Source organism: Palaemon carinicauda, chromosome 37 (genome assembly GCF_036898095.1).
Source record: "Palaemon carinicauda isolate YSFRI2023 chromosome 37, ASM3689809v2, whole genome shotgun sequence".
NCBI lineage: Eukaryota > Metazoa > Arthropoda > Malacostraca > Decapoda > Palaemonidae > Palaemon > Palaemon carinicauda.
Window position 1 is genome coordinate 17,660,227 of NC_090761.1, and position 27,476 is coordinate 17,687,702.

A 27,476-nucleotide genomic window follows, 5' to 3' on the forward strand; every position below is an offset into this window, starting at 1 on the left:
AGAGAGAGAGAGAGAGAGAGAGAGAGAGAGAGAGAGATTGTTTTACGTACGTAAATGTAAATTTTAAACAAAAAAAATATGATAGGTTACAACATGTAGACTTTTAAAACCTTCCCTTTAACTTAATGCATACAGTACGTACATTACTAAACTATAAAACAGGTTAAAGTAAAAAATAAAGATTGTTACTGTACTCACCACGAAAGAAGTTGAAGAAAAACTTGAATGGTGATGGCGATGAATTTGCTGCACAGTAGAAATGATGATGATGAAGCTGATGATGTGTTCTACTGTGCAGTCAATGATAGTATTTTACGTCTCTTCAGACGGAGGTGTCTTTTCCTGGGACACCTCTTCAACTTCTTCCTGGGAAACTTCTTCAATTTCTTCCGAAGGCGTACTAGCAGGAGGAACTGGCTCTTTTTTGCGAGGCTGGAAGAACATTGTGATCGGAAGTTGTTGCCGCTGCTTCTTTTTTCGATCCAAGAGCATTTTGTAGGGAGTCATGTCTTCATCGATCTTGTTGCAGAATTGCATCGAGCGAACCATATCCTCGTCCCACTCTTGTAACATTTCTTTCGCCTCCTTCATATGGTTGCAGAACTTGGCAAGCCGTTCTAATGTTAAGCCCGTTTCTTCGACATTTTCTTGGGTCTCTTCCTGGGTACCCTCACTCTCTTCCTCACTTGCCGATTTCGTCAGGTCTTCGAGGTCTGCGTCAGTTAGGGGCTGGGAATGGCAGTCCAACAACTCGTCGACGTCTTCAGTCGTCATGTCGCCAAACCCGTCACCTCCAATTATGGCAGCCAACTGCACAGATTTCCGTATTGCAGAGTGTTGGATTTCCGACGGAGTAAATCCCTTGTCGTCGTAAACAATATCGGGCCACAGCTTCTTCCAGCTCGCATTCACGGTTGCAGGTTTCATCTCTTGAAGTGCCTTTTGAATATTCTGCAGGCACGTGGCTATGGTGTACTGCCGCCAGTACGCCTTCAAGTTGAAATCTTCATCCTCGTCATCTTGGGCAGCATCCACACACGCAACGAGGTCCGCCAAGGTATTCTTCGTGTAGAGGGCCTTGAACGCCCTGATAACCCCCTGGTCCATCGGTTGAATTAATGACGTGGTGTTGGGTGGCAGGAACTCAACCTGAACGCCCTCACGCGACAGGTCAGTTGCGTGTCCACCAGCGTTATCCATAAGGAGAAGGATCATGAATGGCAAGCCCTTCTCTAAGAGATATTCATGGACTTGCGGGATGAAACACTGGTGGAACCAGTTGGAGGTCAGCATCTTCGTAATCCATGCTTTTTGATTATGCATCCAGTACACGGGAAGGAGATTCTTATTTTTATTTTTCAAAGCGCGAGGATTTTTCGACTTATAAATAAGCCCCGGCTTTAACAAAAATCCAGCAGCATTGCCACACATCACGAGGGTAACGCGATCCTTGAATGCCTTAAAGCCAGAGGCTTTGGCTTCCTCTTTGAACAGGAAAGTTCGCGACGGCATTCTCTTCCAAAACAAGCCGGTTTCATCCATATTAAACACTTGTTCCGGCTTGTATCCACCTTCAGCGATAATGTTCTTGAAAGTCTGGTTCACGTAAGTTTCAGCAGCGGCAGTGTCAGCGGAAGCAGACTCCCCATGCAGGGAAATGCTTTTCAGGGCGAAGCGTTTTTGAAACTTCGCGAACCATCCTTTGCTTGCGGAAAAACGTTTCTGAGGCTGGGAATCAGTGGATGTCCCTGGTTGAGGATCATCTGCATCATCATCATCTTCAGCATGGTTGCCGTCGTCGTCTTTAGGTTCCTTTGCAGCAAAATTCTCATATAAGCTCAAAGCCTTTGTTTGGATGGTGTTCGTATCCAACGCTATGTTCTTCTTCCGGCAGTCGGCAATCCACACAGCTAAAGCACCTTCCATGCGTACGATCGTTTTATTACGCGTTGTAACGACTCACTTCGCTGATCTGCTAAAGGTGATTGCAGCAGTCTTTCTAATGTTCGCCTCGTCCTTTTTGATATAGCGAACGGTGGATTCGTTGATGCCAAAATGGCGGCCGGCGGCCGCGTAACTTCTACCATCTTTTAACATGTCGAGAAGCGTAATCTTCTCAGCTATCGTCATCATCCTTCGGTGGCGTTTAGGCTCACTACCAGCCTTACTAGAAGCAGAACGCTTGGGAGGCATTGTACAGTAGGATTTAACAGAAAGTTCAACAAAAAGTTCAACTTAAAACAGTTGCACACAGCACAGATTAAACTTCACAAACTTAAGAACGTCTACTCAGCAATACGCGGAAAGAGAAAGTGAACGATCCAGCCCCGCGAGAACTTTGATGCTGCGGGTAGAAGATGCGGGCAAAACACCAATCACAGGCTAGATAACAAAACTTGAGTTTTGATTCGCCATCTATCAGCGCTTGAACCAATCACAACCCGTCTTACAGTACTATGATGCGTTGGTTACTCATAGAAGATGCCCCGCGCATAATGAACGTACGTAGATTAAGTACAATACCGTAATAATAATAAATAATGATAATAATACTGTACAGTAATAATAATAATAATAATGATAATAATAATAACAATAATAATTTTATTAACAACAACAACAATAATAATAATAATAACAATAATAATAAAAATTTACGTACGCTATTTTACGCCTCTCTCTCTCTCTCTCTCTCTCTCTCTCTCTCTCTCTCTCTCTCTCTCTCTCTCTCTCTCTCTCTCGTACGCTTACAGTATTCGAAATGTGATTTTTGCAACAAAGAATATTATTGGATGCAGTACTGTACTACGTACGTATACATACAAAAGATTCATGGAAAAGAAGCACATCCATTACAGTACACACCATTCTAATATGGTATGACTGCATCTGATTTGCGTTTCATGTTCGATTTAATTTTACTACGTACTGAATTATCGTATGATCACATTCTCTTTTCGTGTTTTATTTCTTTCTGTGCTGAATTATATATCATATGTAATGCAATGAACAATCAGTAAGAGCAGATATTACTAATTACAGTATTAATGGAATTACAGGTAACAAAATATCGTATTTGGTTGTCTTCAGATTTCGCGGTATTTTCGAATTTTCCGGAAAATCCGCGATATGTATATATATATGGGTTATGGGAAAACCCCGCGAAGTGGTGAATCCGCGATTGTCGAACTGCGAAGTAGCGAGGGTTCACTGTACATATATATCGAATAAAACGGAAATATATAAAGTTAAAAAGATCAGTGACTGGGGATGAGACTAAAAAACTAGTTCACTAAAGACTACGTTTTCAATCTCTCACCGTACAGTGCCTTGGGATGAGAATAAAAACTAAAACGTTTTATCCTCTCTCCCCGTACAGAGACTTGGGACGAGAGTAAAAATCTGAATCGAGAACAACGTTACTCGCTCCCAAACTCCTTGTACAGAGACTTGGGACGAGAATAAAGATCGGATCGTTCTCTCTCTCTCTCTCTCTCTCTCTCTCTCTCTCTCTCTCTTGACACTCACAAGAGAATGGCTCACTCACTCTTCGTCAATAACAGGTTATTTGACTAAAGGAAAAAACTGAAAGGACTAAGAAATTGAAAATTAACATGTTCCTTTAAATTAGTATCTAAAAAACTTCAGTTTGAAAGAAGAATGAACAAAACGTCAAAATCGATTTACTCTTTCTGCAAAGTGAAACCGTGATTCTCTCTTTCTCTATCGTAACGATAGAGCGCAAACTGCGTAGCATAAATAAACCAAACGTCAGTTCATCTTTGAAAAACAGCACGAAGACTATTCAAAGAATAAAATTCTTAAAATATTTTCTAAAAATATTCATCTCATCACTCTTACAGAGCAACTGTTTTTATCTAAACAAAAATAAAAGTTGAATGGGCTCAACGTTGTTTAACTTCGTTTTCAAAGTCAGGACCGCCTACCAAGAATAGGTAAAGGCCGCATATAAACAAAAACATAAAAATTTATCTCGGTGTTTAGTATAAATGGAAAGCTAATCGAAGAGGCCTAATAAAGGCGGGTGAGATATAAAATATATAGAGGTAAATCTATAAAAATCAACAATAATTTATAAAGTGATAAAATAATTACTAAAAGCCTTTAACACACTTCCGTACACTGAGGGAAGGGTCGGCCATCTTTTCTCTATGGAAAAACCAGAGCGAGATTAAAAAAGCAAGGGCAAAAACTTTTCCTCTCCTTTCAAAAGCATTTCTTTTGAAGATAGTATTGAATAATCCAACACGGCGAAAGCAATAAAACCAAAACCAAGTACTTCACCAAACGGTAGAAAAACTCGAGGTCAAGCGCGAGCGGAACCAGTGTTATCTTTAACACCGACAGAGAAGAACTGGTTTGGTTGAGAAGTATATGCGGTATCTGGCCGATAGTCGGCGCTGGTGGGCACACCCGGCAGCCTCCATGGTGATCGCTCGCGAGTTCTTGGAATCTGTTGATCGTCGGAGACGTCAGCTATTTATATATTCACCGGCTAAGTTTAATATTTAAAAAGTTAATGTAGCCAAAACCCAGTAAATAGTAATGAAACAAGGTCAAAACACTGGACTTTTGTTTGCCAGGACTTCCAGACACATAGAAAACACTATTTTCTATCCTATTTTTTAATGTAGTCATTCGTAGCAGTGTTCATCGTATTACAAATACCTCCCTACTTAATTGACCTAATGATTTATTGATTTTTCCTCTGATGTAGCTCACTTCACTTGCAATTAAACATTATCTCATTGCTCCTATGTTATGCAGAATAAATTTACCGAAAATATTTCACTTCAAGCATTAGTCCCAAGGGCTAGTATTTCGGTATTAATTATCAATCATACAATCTTACCAAGAGGTGAATACACAATGAATATAGGGGCGAGTTATAGCTTCATGCTCCAGCTTCTGTTCAAACACTGACTTTGCTTCCATTTGCTATTATCAGACTAAATATATCAAACACATTTCTACCCTAAACTTTCATTATTAAAATGATAAATAAAGTAAGAGCTATAATTATATTGTATATTCCAATACTGAAAACAAATAAATAAGAGGGTAAGAATAAAAAATGTTGAGCAATTTATTCTGTTTGAACAAGTAACTTACGACAGAAGCACCGTCTATCAATGTTTTTCTGAACTACCGCGTGGAGGGAGGCTCATGTGGCCTTCGCTAAGATGACTAAAGGAACAAAACTGGACTTTTTCATTAAAATCTGTAACTTTGTTTATAGAAGTTTCTGTCACTAGTATATGGGATTGAAATTAGTGTAGTCCTATTTGCAAAAATCTATTCAATAAAGAGAGTTTTAATGTTCTAACTAATATTGCAGTTCTATAATGAAACCATACAAATCCTAACAATTTCAAATAGAACAAACTGATCTAAACCCTCCAAGACATGAGAATGTCTCAAAAAACTTATTTCACCATGGAAATATTGAAACATCATTTAGTCTAAATAAGTCAATCTCATTTTCTATGTAGACTGCTTGGCAATGTGATAGAATTGTATGGAAATAAAGGGAACATGCACTAACCTAAGATACCCCCACCTAACCTCACTTAAGATTGCTGTGTCCTTCCTAACTTGTTGAGGTGTGAGGAGGCAGAATCCATTAGGTTAGGTGAGAACAGTCAATTCAGGATACTGTATATTAGAGTATACTGTACCTCACTGTTTATTTGTGACGAAAATATAGTTCATACAAAAATACTATAGTTTTCCTACAGGAAAAAGTTTATCATTAGAAAATGTTCTGCCGAGAACTATAATAATACTGATGACAAAATATCCCAGTTTTTTCCTCAACCAAATTTTCCTTGAAACCAGAGCTAAGTATTTTACCTACTAAGTTTGGTTATATTCATGCAATGACTGAGCATTCTGTATTGTGAAATACACTCAGGTTTCCCAATAGCAGTCTGATATGACACCCAAAAATCAGTCGACTCACACATAGAACCACAGACTTAACTACTCAAGTCCATATTTCTTACAGTAGGCCAATACAAATGTCTAAGATTTTCTTAGCACTTAAAATCCCATACATACCTCTTCAAGTTGGAAATTAGTTTTCATATTCCAACCTACAGATGATGAAACTTGAAGGGAGAATAGTTGCTGGAACTGTCACATTGATATATAACGAATTCAACACACTTACATAATTAAAACACGAAACAGTGAACAACTATCTTTGTAAACAATACAATGTGTTTGAATGGGACAGCAGGACCTATGAGGGTTTCTGATGACGTCGTTACTGTATTGTCTTTGATTGATTGATTTAAAGTTTTCAGGCATCCTGAGTGTATTGTCTTTGAGTAGCTAACTGTATTATTATTATTATTATTATTATTATTATTATTATTATTATTATTATTATTATTATTATTATTATTATTATTATTATTATTATTATTATTATCCAAGCTACAACCCTAGTTGGAAAAGCAAAGTGCTATAAGCCCAAGGGAAAAATACCCCAGAGAGGAAAGGAAATAAGGAAATAAATAAATGATGAGAACAAATTAACAATAAAACATTCTAAAACAGTAACAACGGCAAAACAGATGTGTCATATTATAACCGAAAAAGACTCATGTCAGCCTGTTCAACATAAAAACATTTGCTGCAACTTTAAACTTTTGAAGTTCTACTGATTCAACTACCCGATTAGGGAGATCATTCCACAACTTGTCACAGCTGGAATAAAACTTCTAGAATACTGTGTAGTATTGAGCCTCATGATGAAGAAGGCCTGGCTATTAAAATTAACGGCCTGCTTAGTATTACGAACAGGATAGAATTGTCCAGGAAGATCTGAATGTAAAGGATGGTCAGAGTTATGAAAAATCTTATGAAACATGCATAATGAACTAATAGAACGACGGTACAAAAGATTAATATCTGGATCAGGAATAAGAAATTTAATAGACCGTTAGCATAATAAAAGACACAGACAACAAGTGTTCAAGTTAAAACACTTCTCCTAAACAAAGATATTTGTATCTTGAATTATAGAACATTTTAATATCAACTTGTCAATAAACTATAGAAAAAAAATATCACTGAGAGATCAGACTAAAAGCATTCCTAAGAAAGATCGACAGCTAATAGTTACAGATTATGATATGGACTGAAATATAATCTGAGATAATGTACATATCCTAACTTAACTCATGCCTATCTTGCATGAAAGATTGCTGCCTTCAGAATTATACTTGGATTTGTTCTTATTTGGATATCATATTTTTATTTACGTGAACTGTCCATTAATTTAAAGGAAAGCACATTTTTTATGGTTCATGTTTTGGGGGGCAAATGTATCAGGTGATATACAAAGCTTACTTTTTAAAATGTTCATGAATTCACTTATTTGCCTAATGTTTACACTTATTTTCCTGAGGTTAAATGTAATTTTAATTACAAAGTAATTGCAAGCTTAAAATCAAGCAGCCTATTGATTTATTAACTATTTTTTTCTATTAAAATCAGTTCCTGCATAAAGTATTTTTGTCCCTAAATCTCCCGCTCTGGACCACTGTGTTGTGGGGGAAAATTTAAATTTAGAAGAATCTTAGAGTCCCCCTTCTTATCAAGTAGATAAATTTTTCAGTTTTCTGTGCATTCGTTGTCGTTTTCTCTCTATCATTATTGTGCTTACTCAAATAGATGTCCAGCATTCTGAATTTCAGCACTCCGAGTTGGACTGTTGAGGTTAGGCTACTATTCCGTGCTAGACTTAACATGTGGTATTGGTAGGCGAACGATAAATTCAATATAGAAACCAGCCCCTTTAATCTATAACGGATTACGAACCGTATCACTGTGGTTTTCTGATCCGTTGGCACTCCAGTACCACAGGTTATGCTCTATTATTATTATTATTATTATTATTATTATTATTATTATTATTATTATTATTATTATTATTATTATTGTTGTTATTATTACTTGCTAAGCTACAACCCTAGTTGGAAAAGCAAGATGTTATGAGCCCAAGGGCTCCAACAGGAAAAATAGCCCAGTGAGGAAAGGAAACGAGGAAATAAATAAACTACAAGAGAAATAATCAACAAAAAACATTTTAAAAACAGTAACATCGTTGAAATAAATCTTTCATATATAAACTATTATGGGGAAGTCTTCCTTGAATTATTTCCCTCAACGACCCCAGATTTTGCACCCCATTTATTCATTGATGTGTTCATAGTTGATATAGGAAATAATTATTTTGATATTACTGTTCTAAAAAATATTTTATTTTTCCTTACTTCCTTTCCTCGCTGGGCTATTTTCCTTTTTAGAGCCCCTGGGCTTAAAGCATCCTGGTTTTCCAACTAGGGTTGTAGCTTAGCAAGTAATAATGATAATAATAATAATAATAATAATAGTAACAATAATTATAATAATAATAATAAATAATAATAATAAATAATAATGATGATGATGATAATAATAATAATAATAATAATAATAATAATAATAATAATAATAATCTGCAATTTGTAATGCTTGTTATATAACAAATATGATAAATATAAATATTTTCCCCGTTTAGCTGAATAACTCTCTTCGTTACTAACTCGGATTTCCTTAATTAATAAAAAACACTGTAATTACCATATATAGTTAGGATAAATCTTGAAATAAATCTTCATTAGAAATCTATATTTCATATATATATATATCAACGTGTATTCAATTATCTAAACATTATTCCTCCAAAGATAAGATAGAACAAATTTGTACAAAGAATAGTTCTTAGTAGAGTTAGCTGGCTTAGTGGCAGCACGGGCTCTTTCTTCGAATAATCACCGCAGGCCCCCTGACCACACAGCAAGGGAAGATAGGATTAGACATAGGATGGCGGTGGAACTCCCAAGGAAAGAGGCTCCGTTGATGCAACCAATGTTTTCAGGGCCGCAGTAAATTTTGGCGCGAGTCGCGTTCTTATCACAGGAACTGTCGTAATAGTCCTATAAAAAAAAAGATATAATTAATACTGATATATCACTATAGCTCTAAGATAGGAAGGCATTATATAAAATAATTTTTCATAGCAGTGATACTGTACATGAGCTACTAAGAGCATGAGTCTTGTTGTGGTTTGAATGTTTAGCTATAAGGAATTCAGAAAATTTAGAAGCAATGGTATAAAATTAGAAAGGTTAGAAACACCAACCCTTAGAAGTTAGAAGTAAATCTATGCAAGCTGTTCTGTCTATAAAGGAGGTAACTTACTAATAATAATGAATTTTTCTGCAGGTTGCAGTTCTTTGCACCTACTACGCTTCTAGTAGTGTGCCCACAATGAATGTGTTGTGGAGATAGCAACGAGGAACCAGGAGGTAAGTTTAATTTAGAAAATCAAGTATCTTTTGAGTTGTTAAACCATCGACCGTTGCCACTACGGTTTTATGTCAAGACTGATTTGTTAGGTATTAATACTTTGATAACTTTAATTGTTGATTTAAAATATTGAGATAGTGATTGCTCCTTAAATGTCATAATCGTTGAACATAATAAATGATTCACATGAGTAACAATAAAGTAAGAAATATCCCTGGAAATCAAAGTAAACCCCAGGATGAGATTAAAAAATAAATAAATATATAAATAAAAAATCACTTCCCTTCACTTCCAAATATATTTTCCCTTTTTTCGGTTCTAGCCTGGAAAAATTCATTAGATAAACCGGCCTATTGACCACCGAAAAAAACTATTTCAATTATTAATGTCTTCTTGCCTTATAAAATTTATTTTTACATATATTTCTTAAATTCTATTATTGCCGCACCCATTGAAGTTATATCCTTGTACTTCTACTCAATTCATTATTCAATATTCCAAATAATCTGCTTTTGCTATGGCATACATTTCTTAAATTCAATTGTCAAGCATAAATTGTTGATTTTTTAAAGATTGAAATTATATTTTGATAGCATTTTCAAGGTAAATTCTCTCTCTCTCTCTCTCTCTCTCTCTCTCTCTCTCTCTCTCTCTCTCTCTCTCTCTCTCTCTCTCTCTCTCTCTCTCTCTCTCTCTCTGTATGTGTGTGTTTAAGATAACACCAGAAAAACAATTGACAAAAAACCTGTTCTTTTTAAGATAATACCAGTAAAATAAGTCACAAAAACTTGTTTAAGATAACACCAGTAGAATAAGTAAAAAACCTGTTCCGTTTAAGACAACACCAGTAAAACAAGTCACAAAAAAACTTCTCTGTTTAAGATACCAGTAAAACAAGTCACAAAAACTTCTATTTAAGATAATACCAATAAAACAAGTCACAAAAAAAACCTTCTCTGTTTAAGATAACACCAGTAAAACAAGTCACAAAAACTTCTATTCAAGATAATACCAATAAAACAAGTCACAAAAGTACTTCTCTGTTCAAGATAACACCAGTAAAACAAGTCACAAAAACCTTCTCTGTTTAAGATAACACCAGTAAAACAAATCACAAAAACTTCTGTTTAAGATAATACCAGTAAAACAAGTCACATAAAACCTTTTCTGTTTAAAATAACACCAGTAAAATATCACAAAAAAAACCTGTTCTGTTTACGGTAACACAAGGAAAACAAGTCACAAAACCTCTGTTTAAGATAACACCAGTAAAACAAGTCACAAAAATACCTTCTCTGTTTAAAATAACACCATGAAAACAAGTCACAAAATTTTCTGTTTAAGATAACACCAATAAACCAACTTTAAAAACCCTCTTTGTCTAAGATAACACCAGTAAAACAAGTCATAAAATACCTTCTCCGTTTAAGATAACACTAGTAGAAACAAAATCACAAAAACTTCTGCTTAAGAGAACACCAGTACAGCAACTAAAAAAACCCTCTTTGTCTAGGATAACACCAGCAAAACAAGTCATGAAAAAACATTCTCTGTTTAAGATAACACCAGAAAAAACAAATCACAAAAACTTCTGTTTAAGAGACCAGTAAAAAAAATCACAAACACTTCTTTATAAGAGAACACCAGTAAACAAGTCACAAAACACCTTCTATGTTTAAGAAAACGCCAGTAAAACAAGTATCTCCATGTCTATCTTTGCAACTATTGCCATACAACAGGAACACCTGTCTCTCTCATACTCATTCTCCCACCACCAGGTTACTTACAATGTTCACGATGTTTATTTCCGATTGAGCATGACATCCACAAGCATCGCGGTTGCCTCCAAGTCCTTTGTTGACGCTAATGAAGAAGGAAAATGGATCCTTGTGTAGACACAAATAGTAACACCAATCGGCTTCGTTGCTGACACCGAACTGGTCTTTAAGCTCCTTCAAAGGGAAAAGAAAGAGTTGAGAAGTGTGTGTTTGACGGATTCAATTTCTACTAAGGGTGGAAATCAAATATCTAGTTAAGGTAAATTGTTGGTGTTGAGGGTGAATAAAAATTCACACAGTAAGCTTAAACTTTTTTTTTTTTTTTCAAATCCCATAACCTACGGCTACACAAATCTAGGTGAAACTGACAAATATTCAGATTATGGTTTTAAATAGAATCCAATATAAATATCTTGCAAAACTATTCGTATTTCAATGCCTGATGCTTCAATCGTGTAAATATTAACTAAGTCTTATATTGGTAATATTTATGTACACTATTAAGGTTAGCATTAGTCATCAAAATACTTATCTAATCAGCTGTATAAAATGATTGGAACATTTTTAGTATTTCATATGCTGTTATCTAGAAAGCTTGGTTAAAGTAAAAATAAATGAAGTAGAAGAAACGCCTTTGATATCCTTAGGTCACATTGACATCAATGAGTAAGTCTGGTGTCTTTGTTTTAGTTAATCAATGTAAGGGCAGTAGATATATATATATATATATATATATATATATATATATATATATATATATATATATATATGTATGTATGTATGCATATATAAACATATATATGCATATATAAACATATATATGCATATATAAACATGTATATATATATGAATATATATATATATATATATATATATATATATATATATATATATATATGTATATGTATATATATGTATATATAAACATATATGTATATATATATATATATATATATGTATATATAAACATATATGTATATATAAATATATATAAATATATATATATATATATATATATATATATATATATATATATAAATATATGTGTATATATAAATATATATATATATATATATATATATATATATATATATATATATATACATATATATATATATATATATATATATATGCATACACACATGTATATATATGTACATATATGTATATATATATATATATATATATATATATATATACATATATATGTACATACATATATATATATCATATATGTATATACATATATATATATATATATATATATATATATATATATATATATATATATATATATATATATATATATATAAAGTTTGCCATGACTTGCAGACTTAAATTAGTATTGATTGGCGAGTATCCATGTTTTTTTTCTCTCTAAAGTAAGATGGCATATGCTTGGTACCTGAGCGTCCCATGTACAGAGAATTCATTCTATATCGAGTGCACTTGATTGTGTATAAAAAATAATTGAATTTCTAAATAAAACTCTACGTTTTCTTAAATATAAATCTATGCTCGAACATGCTCCTCGATGTTACCATTCAAAACTAATGTCTTCATAATGAAATGATTTGACACGTGCAGTAGTATATGGTACGTGCCAAATTCAGCTGCTTTACAACAATAATATGCTTAGGAGAAAATGTATTAAGACTCTCGCGGCGTTTAAATCCAATTATGAAGTAAAATTATTTATAAGAATAAATATCTCCCGTGAGAGTATGGCGTTCATTCACAAAAGTCTTTCCTTTTTTTGAGAAAGTATCTAGAATGTTTTTTTATATATAAATGGAAAAACAACGCCAAAGTAAATGCCATATAGATTCAACAACATTTCTTTTAGTTTCATGAAATAAATCCGCTGAAAATTCAAGCCAAGATAAACTTAACTTGAAATACTACTACTACTACTACTACTACTACTACTACTACTACTACTACTACTACTATTATTATCATTACTACTACTACTACTTGGTAAGTTACAACCTTAGTTGGAAAAGTAGAATGCTATAAGCCCAAGGGCTCAAACAGAAAATGGCCCAGTGAGGAAAGAAAATAAGGATATAAATAAAATACAAAAGCAATGAACAATTTAAATAGAATATTTTAAGAACAGTAACAGTATAAAATATATCTTTTATATATAAACTATAAAACTTTAAAAAACAAGAGGAAGAGAAATAAGGTGGAATGTACACTCAAGCAAGAGAACTCTAACCAAAGACAGTAGAAGACCATGTTACATAGGCTACGGCACTACCCAAGACTAGAGAACAATGGTTTGATTTTGGATTGTCCTACTCCTAGAAGAACTCCTTACCATAGCTAAAGTCTCTCTTCTACCCTTACCAAGAGGAAGGTAGCCATTGAACAATTACATTGCAGTAGCTAACTCCCTGGGCAAAAAAAGAATTGCTTGGTAATCTCAGTGTTGTCAGGTGTATGAGGATAAAGGAGAATATGTAAACAATAGGCCAGACTATTCGGTGCATGTGTAAGCAAAGGAAAATGATCCGTAACAAGAGAGAAGGATCCAATGTAGTACTGTCTGGCCAGTCAAAGGACCCAATAACTCTTTAGCGTCAGTATCTCAACGGGTGGCTGGTGCCTTGGCCAACCTACTACCTCTAACCAATAGATATACTAGCTGTTGCCTTTGAACTTTTCAAAGTAATACTTCTGGCGTCAGTGTTAAGCTGCGCTGACATTTTCATTGATAAAAGCTAAATCGGCACTCACTCTCTTACTTATACGAAGGTTATTAAAATTGTCATTACATCATGCACCGGTTCCCAGAAACTGCAAGGAAGGTTCCACGAATATTCACTCTACATAAAAAAGATTCAAAAGCCATTTGGAGATACAGGTTTCTCATTAACGAGAAACAATCAGTATCAAGAGATGAAATAAACTAACAAGTCCAAAGCGTAACACACATTTCCCAAGAAGTCCAGAGGTAAAGTAACATGAGTAGGCCACAAGCAGAATATAAAATGGACCTTATTTTGTAGATGAAATAGTAGAAATATCTCAATTTGATTTATGTCATTTATGCCATGTCAAAGTAATGGAGCAAATGAGACCATTTAGAGCTAAATACTTCAATTACCAAAAGGGGAAGTGGAAGAACAGGACTAAAGGTTAGGTTACGTTAAATGTACCGTACTGAGTTATAATGATATCTAAGGCCAATTGATAACGCTTCCCATATGTTAAACATGGCAGAGAAACACGTTCAAAATTTCAGAAGCAAAACCTTTGTCAGTGATAAACTATCTTACTAAAATGCAAGGTAACATAGGTGCTCGGTGTCATACAGAACATGACCTTGTATTATATTTTCAACACTTAATTGAACAACTTCTAGGAGGTTATCCGTGTTTAAAAGTAAACCAGCAGGTCATATGATAGATTTGGAAACCATTGTTATTCAGGAGAGTCAGCTAAGAGTAAGCCCTGATTTAACTTGCTATACGCCTCCAACCTAGAAGGTTGACTAATCAGTAGGCCTACCAGTCAAGCTTCTTTCCCTAATCCATAAAAAACAACCATATAGCTTTTAAGCTGGCAAACAAAAGAGCATGTAGGCTACTGTCTTTCCTATCTTCTTTTTTTTTCTTTGTTTTTGTCTGCATATCACAAAATGGCGATTTATTCAAATGCTTTAATTTCTCTAGACTCATTATGTTTGGCCACGGAAATTACAAAAGCTTTTTGAGAAGATTGTCCGTTATTTATTGGAAGATAAAAATCTCAGTCTCTTGAACTAATTTTCGTCCATTAGTCCAAACTTTTCTTGCTACCTGCCATTCAGACTCTTACAGTAAATAGTAAGGTTTAGGCTTAGTTCATTAAGTGATGTACTGAGATGCATTTCTAATTCACAATACTAAGGAGTAAATTTCATCCCTATGCTTCGACCTGAATCTAACTGGCTATACAGCAGGGAGCAATTGAACTTTGTAGTCATATTTTTTTTTTTTTTACTGAAAAACTCTGTAACTGACCTAACACTGTTTTTCCAAATCTTTATTATTTTGCTTAACTTATTTCAAATCTTTACAAACACTTTAAAAGACAAGTTCATTTTAGATATGTATAGGTATGGGGTAACTACGAAAAATAGTAATTTTCACGACCGTAGAAGAACCAACCCTGTTCTGTTGAAGATGACACCAGTAATATACAAAAACCTTCTCTGTTTGAGATAACACTATTAAAACAACGCACAAAAAACTTCTCTGTTTAAGATAACTCCAGCAAAGCAAGTCACAAAAAAATTAAGATAACACCAGTAAAAAAAATCACAACTAGAAAAGCACTCAGAGTGCATACCTCCGCCACGGCAGTTTATTTCTAGAGACCAGCTTACCTTACGTAGAATCAATTTAGACCGTAGGCGTATTTGAAGTCTGTATGACAAACAACCATGTGCAAACTCGGGGTTAAGGTTAGGGTTAATTCGGTAGACCTTTTGCTCGACCTTAACCTTGACCTTTGACCTAGGACTTTCCAAATTTTATCACTTCCACGTCTCAACATAATTAATCTATGGTAGTTTCACTATTATATGATCAAAATTGAGGCCAGGTAGTTATTAACAAACAGACAAACCAGGGCGGAGTTGAAAAAAAGGGAAATATATATATATATATATATATATATATATATATATATATATATATATATATATATATGTGTGTGTGTGTGTATATATATATATATATATATATATATATATATATATATATATATATATATATATATACATATATATATATATATATATATATATATATATATATATATGGCGTTGATTTGGTATAGAATAATGGGCACAAAAACTCACCTCAGTAAGATTGAAGTATATATAAGTTCCATTGTATATGTATTCTTCGCTCAAGCAGCCTTGGTAAGTTTCCTCAACTGTCCTACTCCTTGTTTTGCGTTCTCCCACATCCTTGTTCAACACAATGTCTGGACTTTCTGAAATATATTTATTTTTGAGTATCTTGACCATGGATTTGTTATCATTAAAGAAAAAATAAGTTCTATGACAGAAATGCATTGTATATTTACAGTATTTAGGCAGAATAATAAATGAAATTACTAAGGACGTAAAACTGGTGCGAAGAAAATGAGTTTTGACGGAAAAGGATGAAAGACACATTCCCGTAGAAAACTTTAGGGGTCTCTGTTTCCATAAAGCATTTTATCAGTGTTGCCATTTCAAAGTATGCTCCGTCACTGATATGTGCCTTGAACTTTCGCAAGATAAAATAATGAAACGAGAAGTGATACCTCTCTACGTAGAGAGAGAGAAAAAAATACTGTCTAAAGCCATTATAATCGAGTTAAAATGGTAACATTGAGAATATAGTGTAACGTAAATAAACGGTAAATTTATATTCTGTCGCATCTCTTCTAATGATAATAATAATAATTATGATAATAAATAATAATAAATAAATAATAAATAATAAATAATAAATAATAAATAATAAATAATAAATAATAAATAATAAATAATAAATAATAAATGATAAATGATAATAAATAATAATAAATAATAATAAATAATGATAAATGATAATAAATAATAAAGGATAATAAATAATAAATGATAATAGATAATAATAAATGATAATAAATAATAATAAATGATAATAAATTATAAATAAATAATAATAAATGATAATAAATTATAAATAATAATAATAATAATAATAATAATAATAATAATAATAATAATAATAATAATAATAATAATAATAATAATAATAATGGCATTTACTTCCGAGAAAAAAAATATTTCAGAACGAAAAAATGACATCAACAAATGTCATATAAATAACGTCTTTGGGATTTGATTTTTACTGGATCTATTGCTGCGGATTCAAAGTAATCCTTATGTATGGAAAGTATCCCAGAATAAGAAAAAAAAAAAAGATACGACTGATTGTATTACTTCATCAAGGTCCAGTAAAAAATACTTTGAATAGGTAGTTAATTTATCTGAAAAGAATGTATAGCAGATATCTTTAATGAGTACTTTGGAGGAAAGTTTTCCTAATCTAATTCTGAAAGATTTACATTCTGGAAGTCTATCTTATTTCTTTTAATCTTGTTTTATTAAAGTGTATATAGTTTATATAGGAGATATTTACTTTAATGTTGTTGCTCTTCTTAGGAATTTAATTTTTCCTTGTTTCCTTTCCTCACTGGGGTATTTTCCCTGTTGCAGCCCCTGGACTTATAGCAATGTACTTTTCCAACTAGGGTTGTAGCTTAGCAATTAATAATAATAATAATAATAATAATAATAATAATAATAATAATAATAAGAAGAAGAAGAAGAAGAAGAAGAAGATGAAGAAGGTGGACGTGAGAAAATTAACCTAAAATACAGATTTGATTGGTTTGAAAGGCAGACCATCTTTGTGGGTTTCTGGAGGGTTATAAAACTAAGAAGGTTTTGAAAAGATTACTTTAAAATTCTCAAAATTATCAGTACTATTACTGATTCAATGATGTCGCCTAAATTCAGGGAAGATTATTCACCGCTATATTTATTTTTTATTTGTACCTCTTTAATTCATTTCCTGTCCGGAATGGTAGCATATTATTTCCTGAAATATAACATTATAATTTCTACTTATTCTGGCGTTTCATCGGTATTCTCTATCATTAGCATATATATGTATATATATATATATATATATATATATATATATATATATATATATATATATATATATATATATATATATATGTGTGTGTGTGTGTGTGTGTGTGTGTGTGTCTGTCTGTCTGTATATATATATATATATATATATATACATATATATATATATATATATATATATATATATATATATATATATATATATATACGCAAGTTAGTTTTGAAAGTCTTTATCCATTTATCCTTTGGAACTTTTTTGTTCAAGTAAGAGCATCATATAGTCTATAAATGTGTTGGTGCTAAACTGACCTCTCTAATCGGATTAGAGAGAGAGAGAGAGAGAGAGAGAGAGAGAGAGAGAGAGAGAGAGAGAGAGAGAGAGAGAGAGAGAGAGAGAGAGAGAGAGCGTATTTTATCTGGCCATTCTGAGTCGTCCGTTTCAAAAATACAAACAGAAGATATAACAACTCCAACGTTAACGACGTGCATACAAAAATATAACACATATACTGTAAGCGAGATTGTGCATTCCTGCTTACCTAGCCTTGAGATACGTGAAAAAAAATTCTGGGAACATTTTGCAAAGTTATCGTTTGCTTGAAAGCACTTGAATTGAAAGCATCCTAGAACTATTACCCGTATGAACTCTTACCTATATCTTTTTATATTTTTTTAATTTATTAATTTTCTTCTACTTAATCTTGCATTTATTTGTTTATTTTTATTCGTTTGTTGTTTAGTTTGTAACTTATGCTATATCTCTTTTTTGCATTTCATTCAAGAGCGTTTATTAATATCCTTATGATTATGATGATGATGATGATGTATTCATTCTCAAAGTAATGATAATGATGATTTTAAAGGCAAACAAGGATAATGAATCACGGAGAAATTCTTGAACATTAAATCAAAATGTTTTTCAGTTTTATAGTGAGAGGAAGTGATGAATAATACCCAGAACACGGTGGGCATTTCCTACTCAAATATCCACTACACCTGACTACGGTGTCCTTTTGTTGAGAAAATGTATATTTCCATAGCTATTTCTATCAAGCTGAATATTTAATTTGTCTTTATGGATACTGTCATTATACATCTACTTTGAATTTAATTTCAAAATTAACCAAAGTTATTATAGCTTTATTTTGACTTTGAATTGCCATAACTTTCAGTATTTATTTTAAAATAGTTGTTTTGTTTAATATGGAAGAATCTCCTTTTGTTTAACATTGATAAAATTCGAACATAATCTTAGCTTTGATTCTTATTTCCTTTAAACCTCACTTAGACTTCTATTTTTATTTAATGTTAATTGTATCTATACAATATTCCAGATTTAATTTGTTCTAATTTAGAGTTGTTAATAACACTATCACCGACTTCCCCGCCACTTAAATCTTTCAAATGCCACACATCATCATTGCAATTCTAATAAATTGATTTACGTTAATTGGCATTGCAACAATACTACGACCATCCACGATACTTTCGGCAGAACTGAACTGCCTCATTAATATATGAAAGAGGAGTTGTTAATGATTCCAGCTACTGACCTTGCATTTACGAACCTTCCTATTTGTATTTTCATCATTTTCTACCTTGGCCTCGAAGAATTTGTTATCGAAATCAAAATGATCAACAGAATTAATGTTTCATAAGTATAATGACAAACAAAACTTGACTTTTCTATTTACAAATGTCTAAGAAATATTAACGGTGAAAATGGGAATGTTTTTGTGCAGATAAGACTGCGTTAATTTTGCAGCCATTACTAAACACATCTACGTTATTGATTATCTTTTATGTTGCAAAAATAAACCTATCCCAAATTCTCAAGAATAAGCCTACGACTGTATGATAATTCTTCTAATTATATCATACAATTCTATAAATTGAACTTTATTCAGCAAACACTACATTTCCTTTGCTACACCACGCGTATAATACATCTTTAATTCAGACTATAGATCATAGCAGATGCGTTTAAAGTTCAGAGATCATTTAGTTAATATAAACTCAAACGAAAACCAGGAAAGAGTAAATGGCAATCAGGAAATGGGTGCAATAAATTCAGTAAAAGCAGAAATAGGAAGAGCATTCTAAAGTTTGGTAGTACTCATTATAATTTTGTTGATAACACACACACACACCGTGTAAACGTACAACCGGAAACACGCACATGCACACGCGACAGGTTAACAACATGACAGGAAACACTGTCTATGCAACGTCTTACCGTCATCATCGAAGATGACTTCGTCGTAATAATAAGAGGTGGTTGTCGCCGGGGAGGGTTGAACCGTTGCCACACTTGGATTAATTTCACCGAGCTGAGACTGAGCAGGTGCACAAAGCCCCAGAATAAGTAACGATGATATCAACACAATCATCTTGACCTTTTTTCCTGTCACATATAATTCTCTAGAGTATTTGATTGTTCATTGACAAGTGTTGCGTTTTCCCATTAAGTTTAGTCGTACACTGAAAGACCTTCGTAAGTGAATGTTTTAGAGTGAGATAATGAGGTTAACGGAATGACGTCCGCTTATCTTTCCTACTTTCACGTGGTTTCCAGGCTACAATGGAGCAATTTTTCATCACATATAAAAAATCAATTGGGCAATCACTCTTGATATACTAAGTTAGTCTTTCACTATCATCACCGTAATTAACACATTAATTCATTCTTATCTAGTACACGGAATTTTCCTACGCACACAGCATAGAAGACTGTAAGGGGCATGCAACTATTCCCGAGAAAGAGCGTCGCTCGAGTGAGTCAGTTTTTCTTCATGGAAGATCGATGGCTGAGTAACTTGTCCTTCCTGCCTGTTCGTGTACCTCTCTCGATAGCTGTAAGCATACAGCATATCCTCCTGGTGTCCCGTATGTCTTCTTCGGGAACTCCTTTGCTAATCAAACGCTAATTGGCTGACATGACTCCTTTGGTGTTTTTTTTTTTTTTATTATTAGAAAAACTCCTATTCTTCCACATTTTTCTTGTTAATTTTTCACTACTTAATAGCTTATCCTTCTTCCTGTCTTACTTAGGACTGATTTCTTTTTCTTCTATTTCTTTACGTACCTCTTTCACTAATATATTTTGGTTCATAACCAACACTGACGATAAAATTTTTAAAGTATCATCTCGGGGAGTTATTCTGTTTGCATAAAATAAGGTGAGGATGTGGCGGAAGATATATAATGTTATCTTTCAATGTAGATAACCTCGGAATATCTTGTGATAATTACTCATACATTGGTAAGCCCTTATCTCGTGATGACGTCATGTTTTTAACGTGATGTTATTCACTAGAGTTATAATCTAAATTTACTGCCTCAAAAACTTTACATTTAAACAAGAAATTCCATTTACTTTTGATAACAGAGCTAAAATTCACTACTGATTGGAAGGTGGAAAGGTGTTTATATAAACGTCACAGTAAATGAAATATTAATTCATGGACAAGTTGTCATTCCTTATTTTTTAAATCCCAAAACTTTAGATTTATATTTCTATTTAACAAAAAAAAAATAAAAAATTTGTGGGGCTAAATATCAATATTGAAAATGTAAACCTTTTCATTTGCCCTTTTCCAGGTCAGTTTATCATGGTTCAATTTTTACTTAAATATTATAGTAGTTATAATTTTAAAGTACAACTTCCCCTTTCCGACAACCTAACACCAGAGTAATAGTATGCTAATAAAAGCGAGACGGATCACTGCTATTTACCGCACTGATGACTTTCCATAGTGAGATAGATATTAAATGAAAAACGCCATGAACCTTAATGCAAGCAACAATATCACATGGAAGCCACACACGACACTAACTGTTTCTTCCTCGGTACCGGAGTTGGGAAGGTGAAACCGATAAGAGATACAGGTAGACTGGTAGGGTGGGCGTTTTCATAGGAGGTAGGTACTGGTGGGTGCCGGGGAAGGGGCTGTAACGTTGAAGGTGTTTTGTGTCAGGAGGATATGGCGCAATGGAGAACCTGAGATTTTTATAGAGTGAGCAATGGCAATGAAATGTTAGTTGCGCTGCAAACGAGAAGGAAAACACCTGAGCTCGCGACATTGATCTCTACCTATGACTGTGGGTGAGTCATCGACGGTCGCAAGGAGTAGCCATCTTACTACTCCAGGTGTGTAAGGAAGTGTGCATCTGGGTACTCTGGGGAAAAATATATAATCTAGTTAGTTATGCATTCCTTTATAATATGATTATATCCAAATCCGTCAGCGGTTCACCGTTCTATCTTCTCAAATGCACTAAGATTCAATTTACCGGGATTGTACTAAAAAAATACACATGATCAACATCCCTTCCATGTATCCTCTTCTTGGCAACAAAACTAAGCAAAATATATAGTTTGATTAAAATCAATAAGAACGTTTCTTCCCGTAGTATTTTTACATTAAATATTATCCGTCACATTTTTCTTTTACTTGTCGCACCAGCCACCCGTTTTGATACTACCGCTAGAGAGTTATTGGGTCCTGTGTCTAGCCAAACAGTGGTACATTGGACCCCTTTCTTTGGTTACGGCTCATTTTTGCTTTGCCTACGCATGCACCGAATAATCTGGCCTATTCTGTCAACGTTCTTCTTTGTCCTCATACACCTTTTAAAACCGAGATTACCAAACAATTCTTCTTCATTCATGGGGTTATCTACTGCACTGTAATTGCTCAGTGGCTACTTTCCTCTTGGTAAGGGTAAAAGAGGCTCTTCAGCTATAGTAAACAAAAATCAAACCATTGCTCTCTATTCTTGGGTAGTGCCATAGCCTCTGTACCATGGGCTGCCACTGTCGTGGGTTAGAGTTCTCATATTTGAGGGTACAGTCGGGTACTCTATTCTATCTTATTTCTCTTCTTGCTTTTCTTAAGATTTTTTATTTTATATAAGAAAGATTTATTTTAATGCTGTTACTGTTCTTAAAATATCTTATTTTAATTCTTCAATGCTTCTTTTATAGTTTATTTAATTTCTTATTTAATTTCCTCATTGTGCTATTTTCCTTGTTTGAGCCCTTGGGCTTATAGCATCCTGCTTTTCCATCTAGGGTTGTAGCCTAGCTAGTTATAATAATAATATTCACTATATCAGTCCCTTTACTATAGCGTCTCATTTCAATATCTAAGGTTTATTTATACACCCAATCAGGGAATTATTTTGATTATGATAATTATTATTATTACTAATTATTATTATTATCATTATTATTACTAATTATAATTATCACCATTCTTATTACTAATTATAATCATCATCATCATCATCATCTATTATTATTATTTATTATTATCATTTATTATTAATTATTATTATTGATTATTATTATTATTATTATTCATTATTATTATTATCATTAATTATTATTATTACTAATTATTATTTATTATTTATTATGATTATTCATTATTATTGTTATTATTTATTATCATTATTTATTATTATTTATTATTATTGATTAATATCATTAATTATTTCTAATTATTTTTATTATTTTTATTATTATTATTATTATTATTATTATTATTATTATTATTATTATTATTATTATTATTATTATTATTATATTATCACTTGCTAAGCTACAACCTAGTTGGAAAAGCAGGATGCTATAAGCCCGAGGGCTCCAACAGGGAAAATATCCCAGTGAGGTGAGGAAATAAGGAAACTGCAATAGAAATAGTTAACTTAATTCAATAAAATGAAATATTTCAAGAACAATAACATTAAAATAAAATTTTCATATATAAACTATAAAAACTTTAAAGAAAAGAAGAGGAAGAGAAAGAAGATAGAACAGTGTGCTTGAGTGTATCCTAAAGCAAGAGAACTCTATCCCAAGACAGTGGAAGGCCATGGCACAGAGGCTATGGCACTATCATAATATATAAGACAATAACAATAGATATTACGTAAAACTATATAATTAAGGATCTACAACATATCGCCAACCAGACGTCAATAATTAGCCAATGATGCAGTCTCGGTTATTAGACATAACCTTGATGGAGGGATAAACAAGAATTGTCCTTCGGCTTTTGAAACAACCAAAGTTTCAGGTACCGTAGAACGTTTACTTTGCTGTGCTTTCCTTTAATTCATTTTAGAATTTTTTTTAATAGGAGGCATGATTAGTTCTTGAATTAATATTGTAATCAGAATTTATGTAAGCATATCTATTTTTTCAAGGATATAATCAAAACTATTATCAAAACAGGTATGTCACAGTTTCCCCTAAATGCCACATACACGTAGATTAGCCTGAATATTTATTAGCATGTATTTGAATTATATAAACATTAAAAAATCTATCACTTGAATAAACACGTAACAAATTAATAGGTCTCAACGGATCTTCTATAGTACCATGGTGATTAACAACAAAGAAAAGATGATCCAACATTTTAACGCACTGAATATTTAGCACCGGCAAGTGTTGACTCAAAAGATGCAAAGTCCAGGTGTTAGCACATGTCCATGCTCAGCGCGAGAAAACATGACTCATGCTACCAAAAAGCCAGAGTCGGGTGTGTGCCGTGTGGGCCAGTGTGGCTCAAGACACCTGCCTCGCCTCCCGACCACCCGTCTTCGCCCGTTTTCGCCCTGGCGTGTAGTTTATACCTTTCACTTCCTTGCTTAACACTTGGCAAAACATTTGCATGTGCCTTTGAGAAAATCAACGGGTTACGCATAATATATATATATATATATATATATATATATATATATATATATATATGTATGTATGTATAGTATATATATATATATATATATATATATATATATGTATGTATGTATAGTATATATATATATATATATATATATATATGTATATATAGTATATATATATATATATATATATATATATATATATATATATATATATATATATATATATATATACGTGCTAGTATACCCGAGCCGTCAAAAATGACGTCTAAATATTTAGATAGATATGCACACACACGCACAGATTCAACCCTTCCCCGTTTCTTAACTACAACACAATGGTTCGGCAATTTGTGGGAGAGTGTGGTTTCCGAGTGTACCTCTCAAGGTACCCCCTCTCACCAGGGTATGACTACTCCCTCCTCCCCCCGTGAGCCTGATAGGGAAGCTATATATATATATATATATATATATATATATATATATATATATATATATATATATATATATACTGTGTATATATATATATATATATATATATATATATATATATATATATATATATAGTCTGTGTATATATATATACATATATACATATATATATATATATATATATATATATATATATATACATAAACATATGTATATACATATATACATATATATTATATATATACATATATACACACATATATCTTCCCAGCGTACATAATTATTAATAATTCTTATTAATTATTAATAATCATTATTATTATTAATTATTATTATTATTATTAATTATTCTTGTTATTAATAATTATTATTGTTATTATTAATTATTATTATTAATTATCATTATTATCATCATTAATTATTATTATTATTATTAATTATCATTATTATTATTACTATTAATTAATATTAATTATTATTATCATTAATTGTCATTATTATTAATTATTATTATTATTATTATTATTAATTATTATTATTATTATTAATTATAATGATTTATTATTGTTATTGATTGTTATTATCAATTATTATTATTATTATTATTAATTATTATTATTATTATTATTATTATTAATTATTAATATTATTATTAATTATTTTTATTATTATTAATCATTATTATTATTATTAATCATTATTATTATTATTATTATTATTATTAATTATGATTTTTATTAATTATTAATTTTATTAATTGTTATTAATTATTATTATTTTTATTAATTGTTATTATCATTATCATTATTATTAATTATTATTATTATTAATTATTATTATTATTATTATTATTATTATTATTATTATTAATTATTATCATTATCAGTTATTATTATTATCATTATTATTTTCATTATCATTATTATTATCATTATCATTAGTATTAGTATTGGTATCATTATCATTATAATTATTATTAGCCAAGCTACAACCGTAGTTGGAAAACAGTATACTATAAGCCCAGTTGCTCAAACAGGTTTAAATAGCTCAGTGAGGAAAGGAAATAGGGAAATAAAAAACTATATGAAAAGTAATTAACCATTAAGATATGATATTTTAAGAACGGTAACAATATTAAAGCAGATCTTTCGTATATAAACTATAAAAAGAGACTTATGTCAGCCTGTTCATCATAAAAAAAAAAACTTTTGCTACAAGATTAAACCTTTGAAGTTGTACTGATTAAACTACTCGATTACGGAGATCATTCCACAACTTGGTCATAGCTGGAATAAAACTTCTAGAATACTGTGTAGTAGGATGGTCAGAATTATGAAAAAATCTTACGCATAACAAACTAATTGAACGATGGTGCCAGAGATTAATATCTAGATCAGGAATAAGACATTTAATTAAGTTGAAAATCAACAGCTTAAAACCAGACAGGAGAACAATACTCGAAACAAGTCAAAATGAAAAAAAAAAAAATTAAAACATTTCTTCAGAATAGATTGATTATCAAAAATCTTGAAAGACTTTCTCAATAAGTCCATTTTTAAACAATCGAAGAAGGGAGACAGAATGTATTTTTCGAAAGTAAATTTCCTATCAAGAATCATTCCTAGAATTTAAGTCACAGAGAGAGAGAGAGAGAGAGAGAGAGAGAGAGAGAGAGAGAGAGAGAGAGAGAGAGAGAGAGAGAGAGAGAGAGAGAGAGAATATCACTGTCCTCGGACCTACTTACAATCATCATATTATATTATTGTTATATCGAGCTTAGATAGTGAAGGAACTGCATGCATGACAGTAATCCGTATTTTGTGGCAATTCAAGTATAATGTATAATTTACTAGCACAGAGAATTAGTATTTTGTATTGATCGTAGATACGAGTGTACAATGATTTACAATTTTGTATGGTGGTTTTAATAATGAACTTCAAAACGATGCATTTACAAGATTTTCCTAAAAAACAAAGTCTCAGATTTACACAAACTTCATGGAAATTGGAGTTATTCTGCATATATGAAAGTTTAAAAACTAAGAACGATCCAAATTTGTCCACCGAAAATTTCAAGAAGGCACGATGAAGAAAATATCTTCCCAGCGTCCATCATCACCATTTATCTTAATTTGATTTCATGAAACGTAGCATACGTGCTGTGTTAATGCATATTATCTCGGGTGTTCATCTCGCATTTCCTGTGACCAGTTTATCATTTTGGTATAGAGTCCTTTCAATGACGTCACTGGGAATCGCCGGCGGCCATGCTGGAGGACATACAAAGCGAAAACATGGCGTCTGCTACTGCGAATATGGACAATGAGAGCGACTTTGTCAAACAATTGTCAGGTGATGATAAGCGTTTTTACAAGCAGAAACTCGATCTAATTGATGGCCTATATCCATACCAGATGCTGAATTCATTCAGCTTATGGCACATGCAATTCAGATGCTTTTTAAACTTACGAAGGCAGAACATGAGTGGGCATACATTT

At 32.1% G+C, this 27,476-nt stretch overlaps 1 protein-coding gene across 6 annotated transcripts; it reads right to left on the reverse strand.

Moving 5' to 3' along the window:
* Positions 1-8,702: 8,702 nt before the first annotated feature.
* LOC137629470 (uncharacterized) lies at positions 8,703-21,926 on the reverse strand. Of its 6 annotated transcripts, none has more exons than XM_068360786.1 (5): positions 21,589-21,926; positions 20,090-20,334; positions 16,018-16,154; positions 11,172-11,336; positions 8,703-9,011 (listed from the first exon to the last, which is right to left on the reverse strand). In XM_068360786.1, the coding sequence occupies exons 2-5, from the start codon at positions 20,241-20,243 to the stop codon at positions 8,847-8,849; spliced, it is 621 nt and encodes a 206-aa protein (XP_068216887.1). In that variant the 5' UTR covers positions 20,244-20,334; positions 21,589-21,926; the 3' UTR covers positions 8,703-8,846. The 6 variants fall into 6 exon arrangements, with proteins under 6 accessions (XP_068216887.1, XP_068216888.1, XP_068216883.1 ...); XM_068360787.1 differs by having other exon boundaries at positions 20,090-20,343; XM_068360782.1 differs by having other exon boundaries at positions 20,090-21,014; positions 21,643-21,925.
* Positions 21,927-27,476: the final 5,550 nt, after the last annotated feature.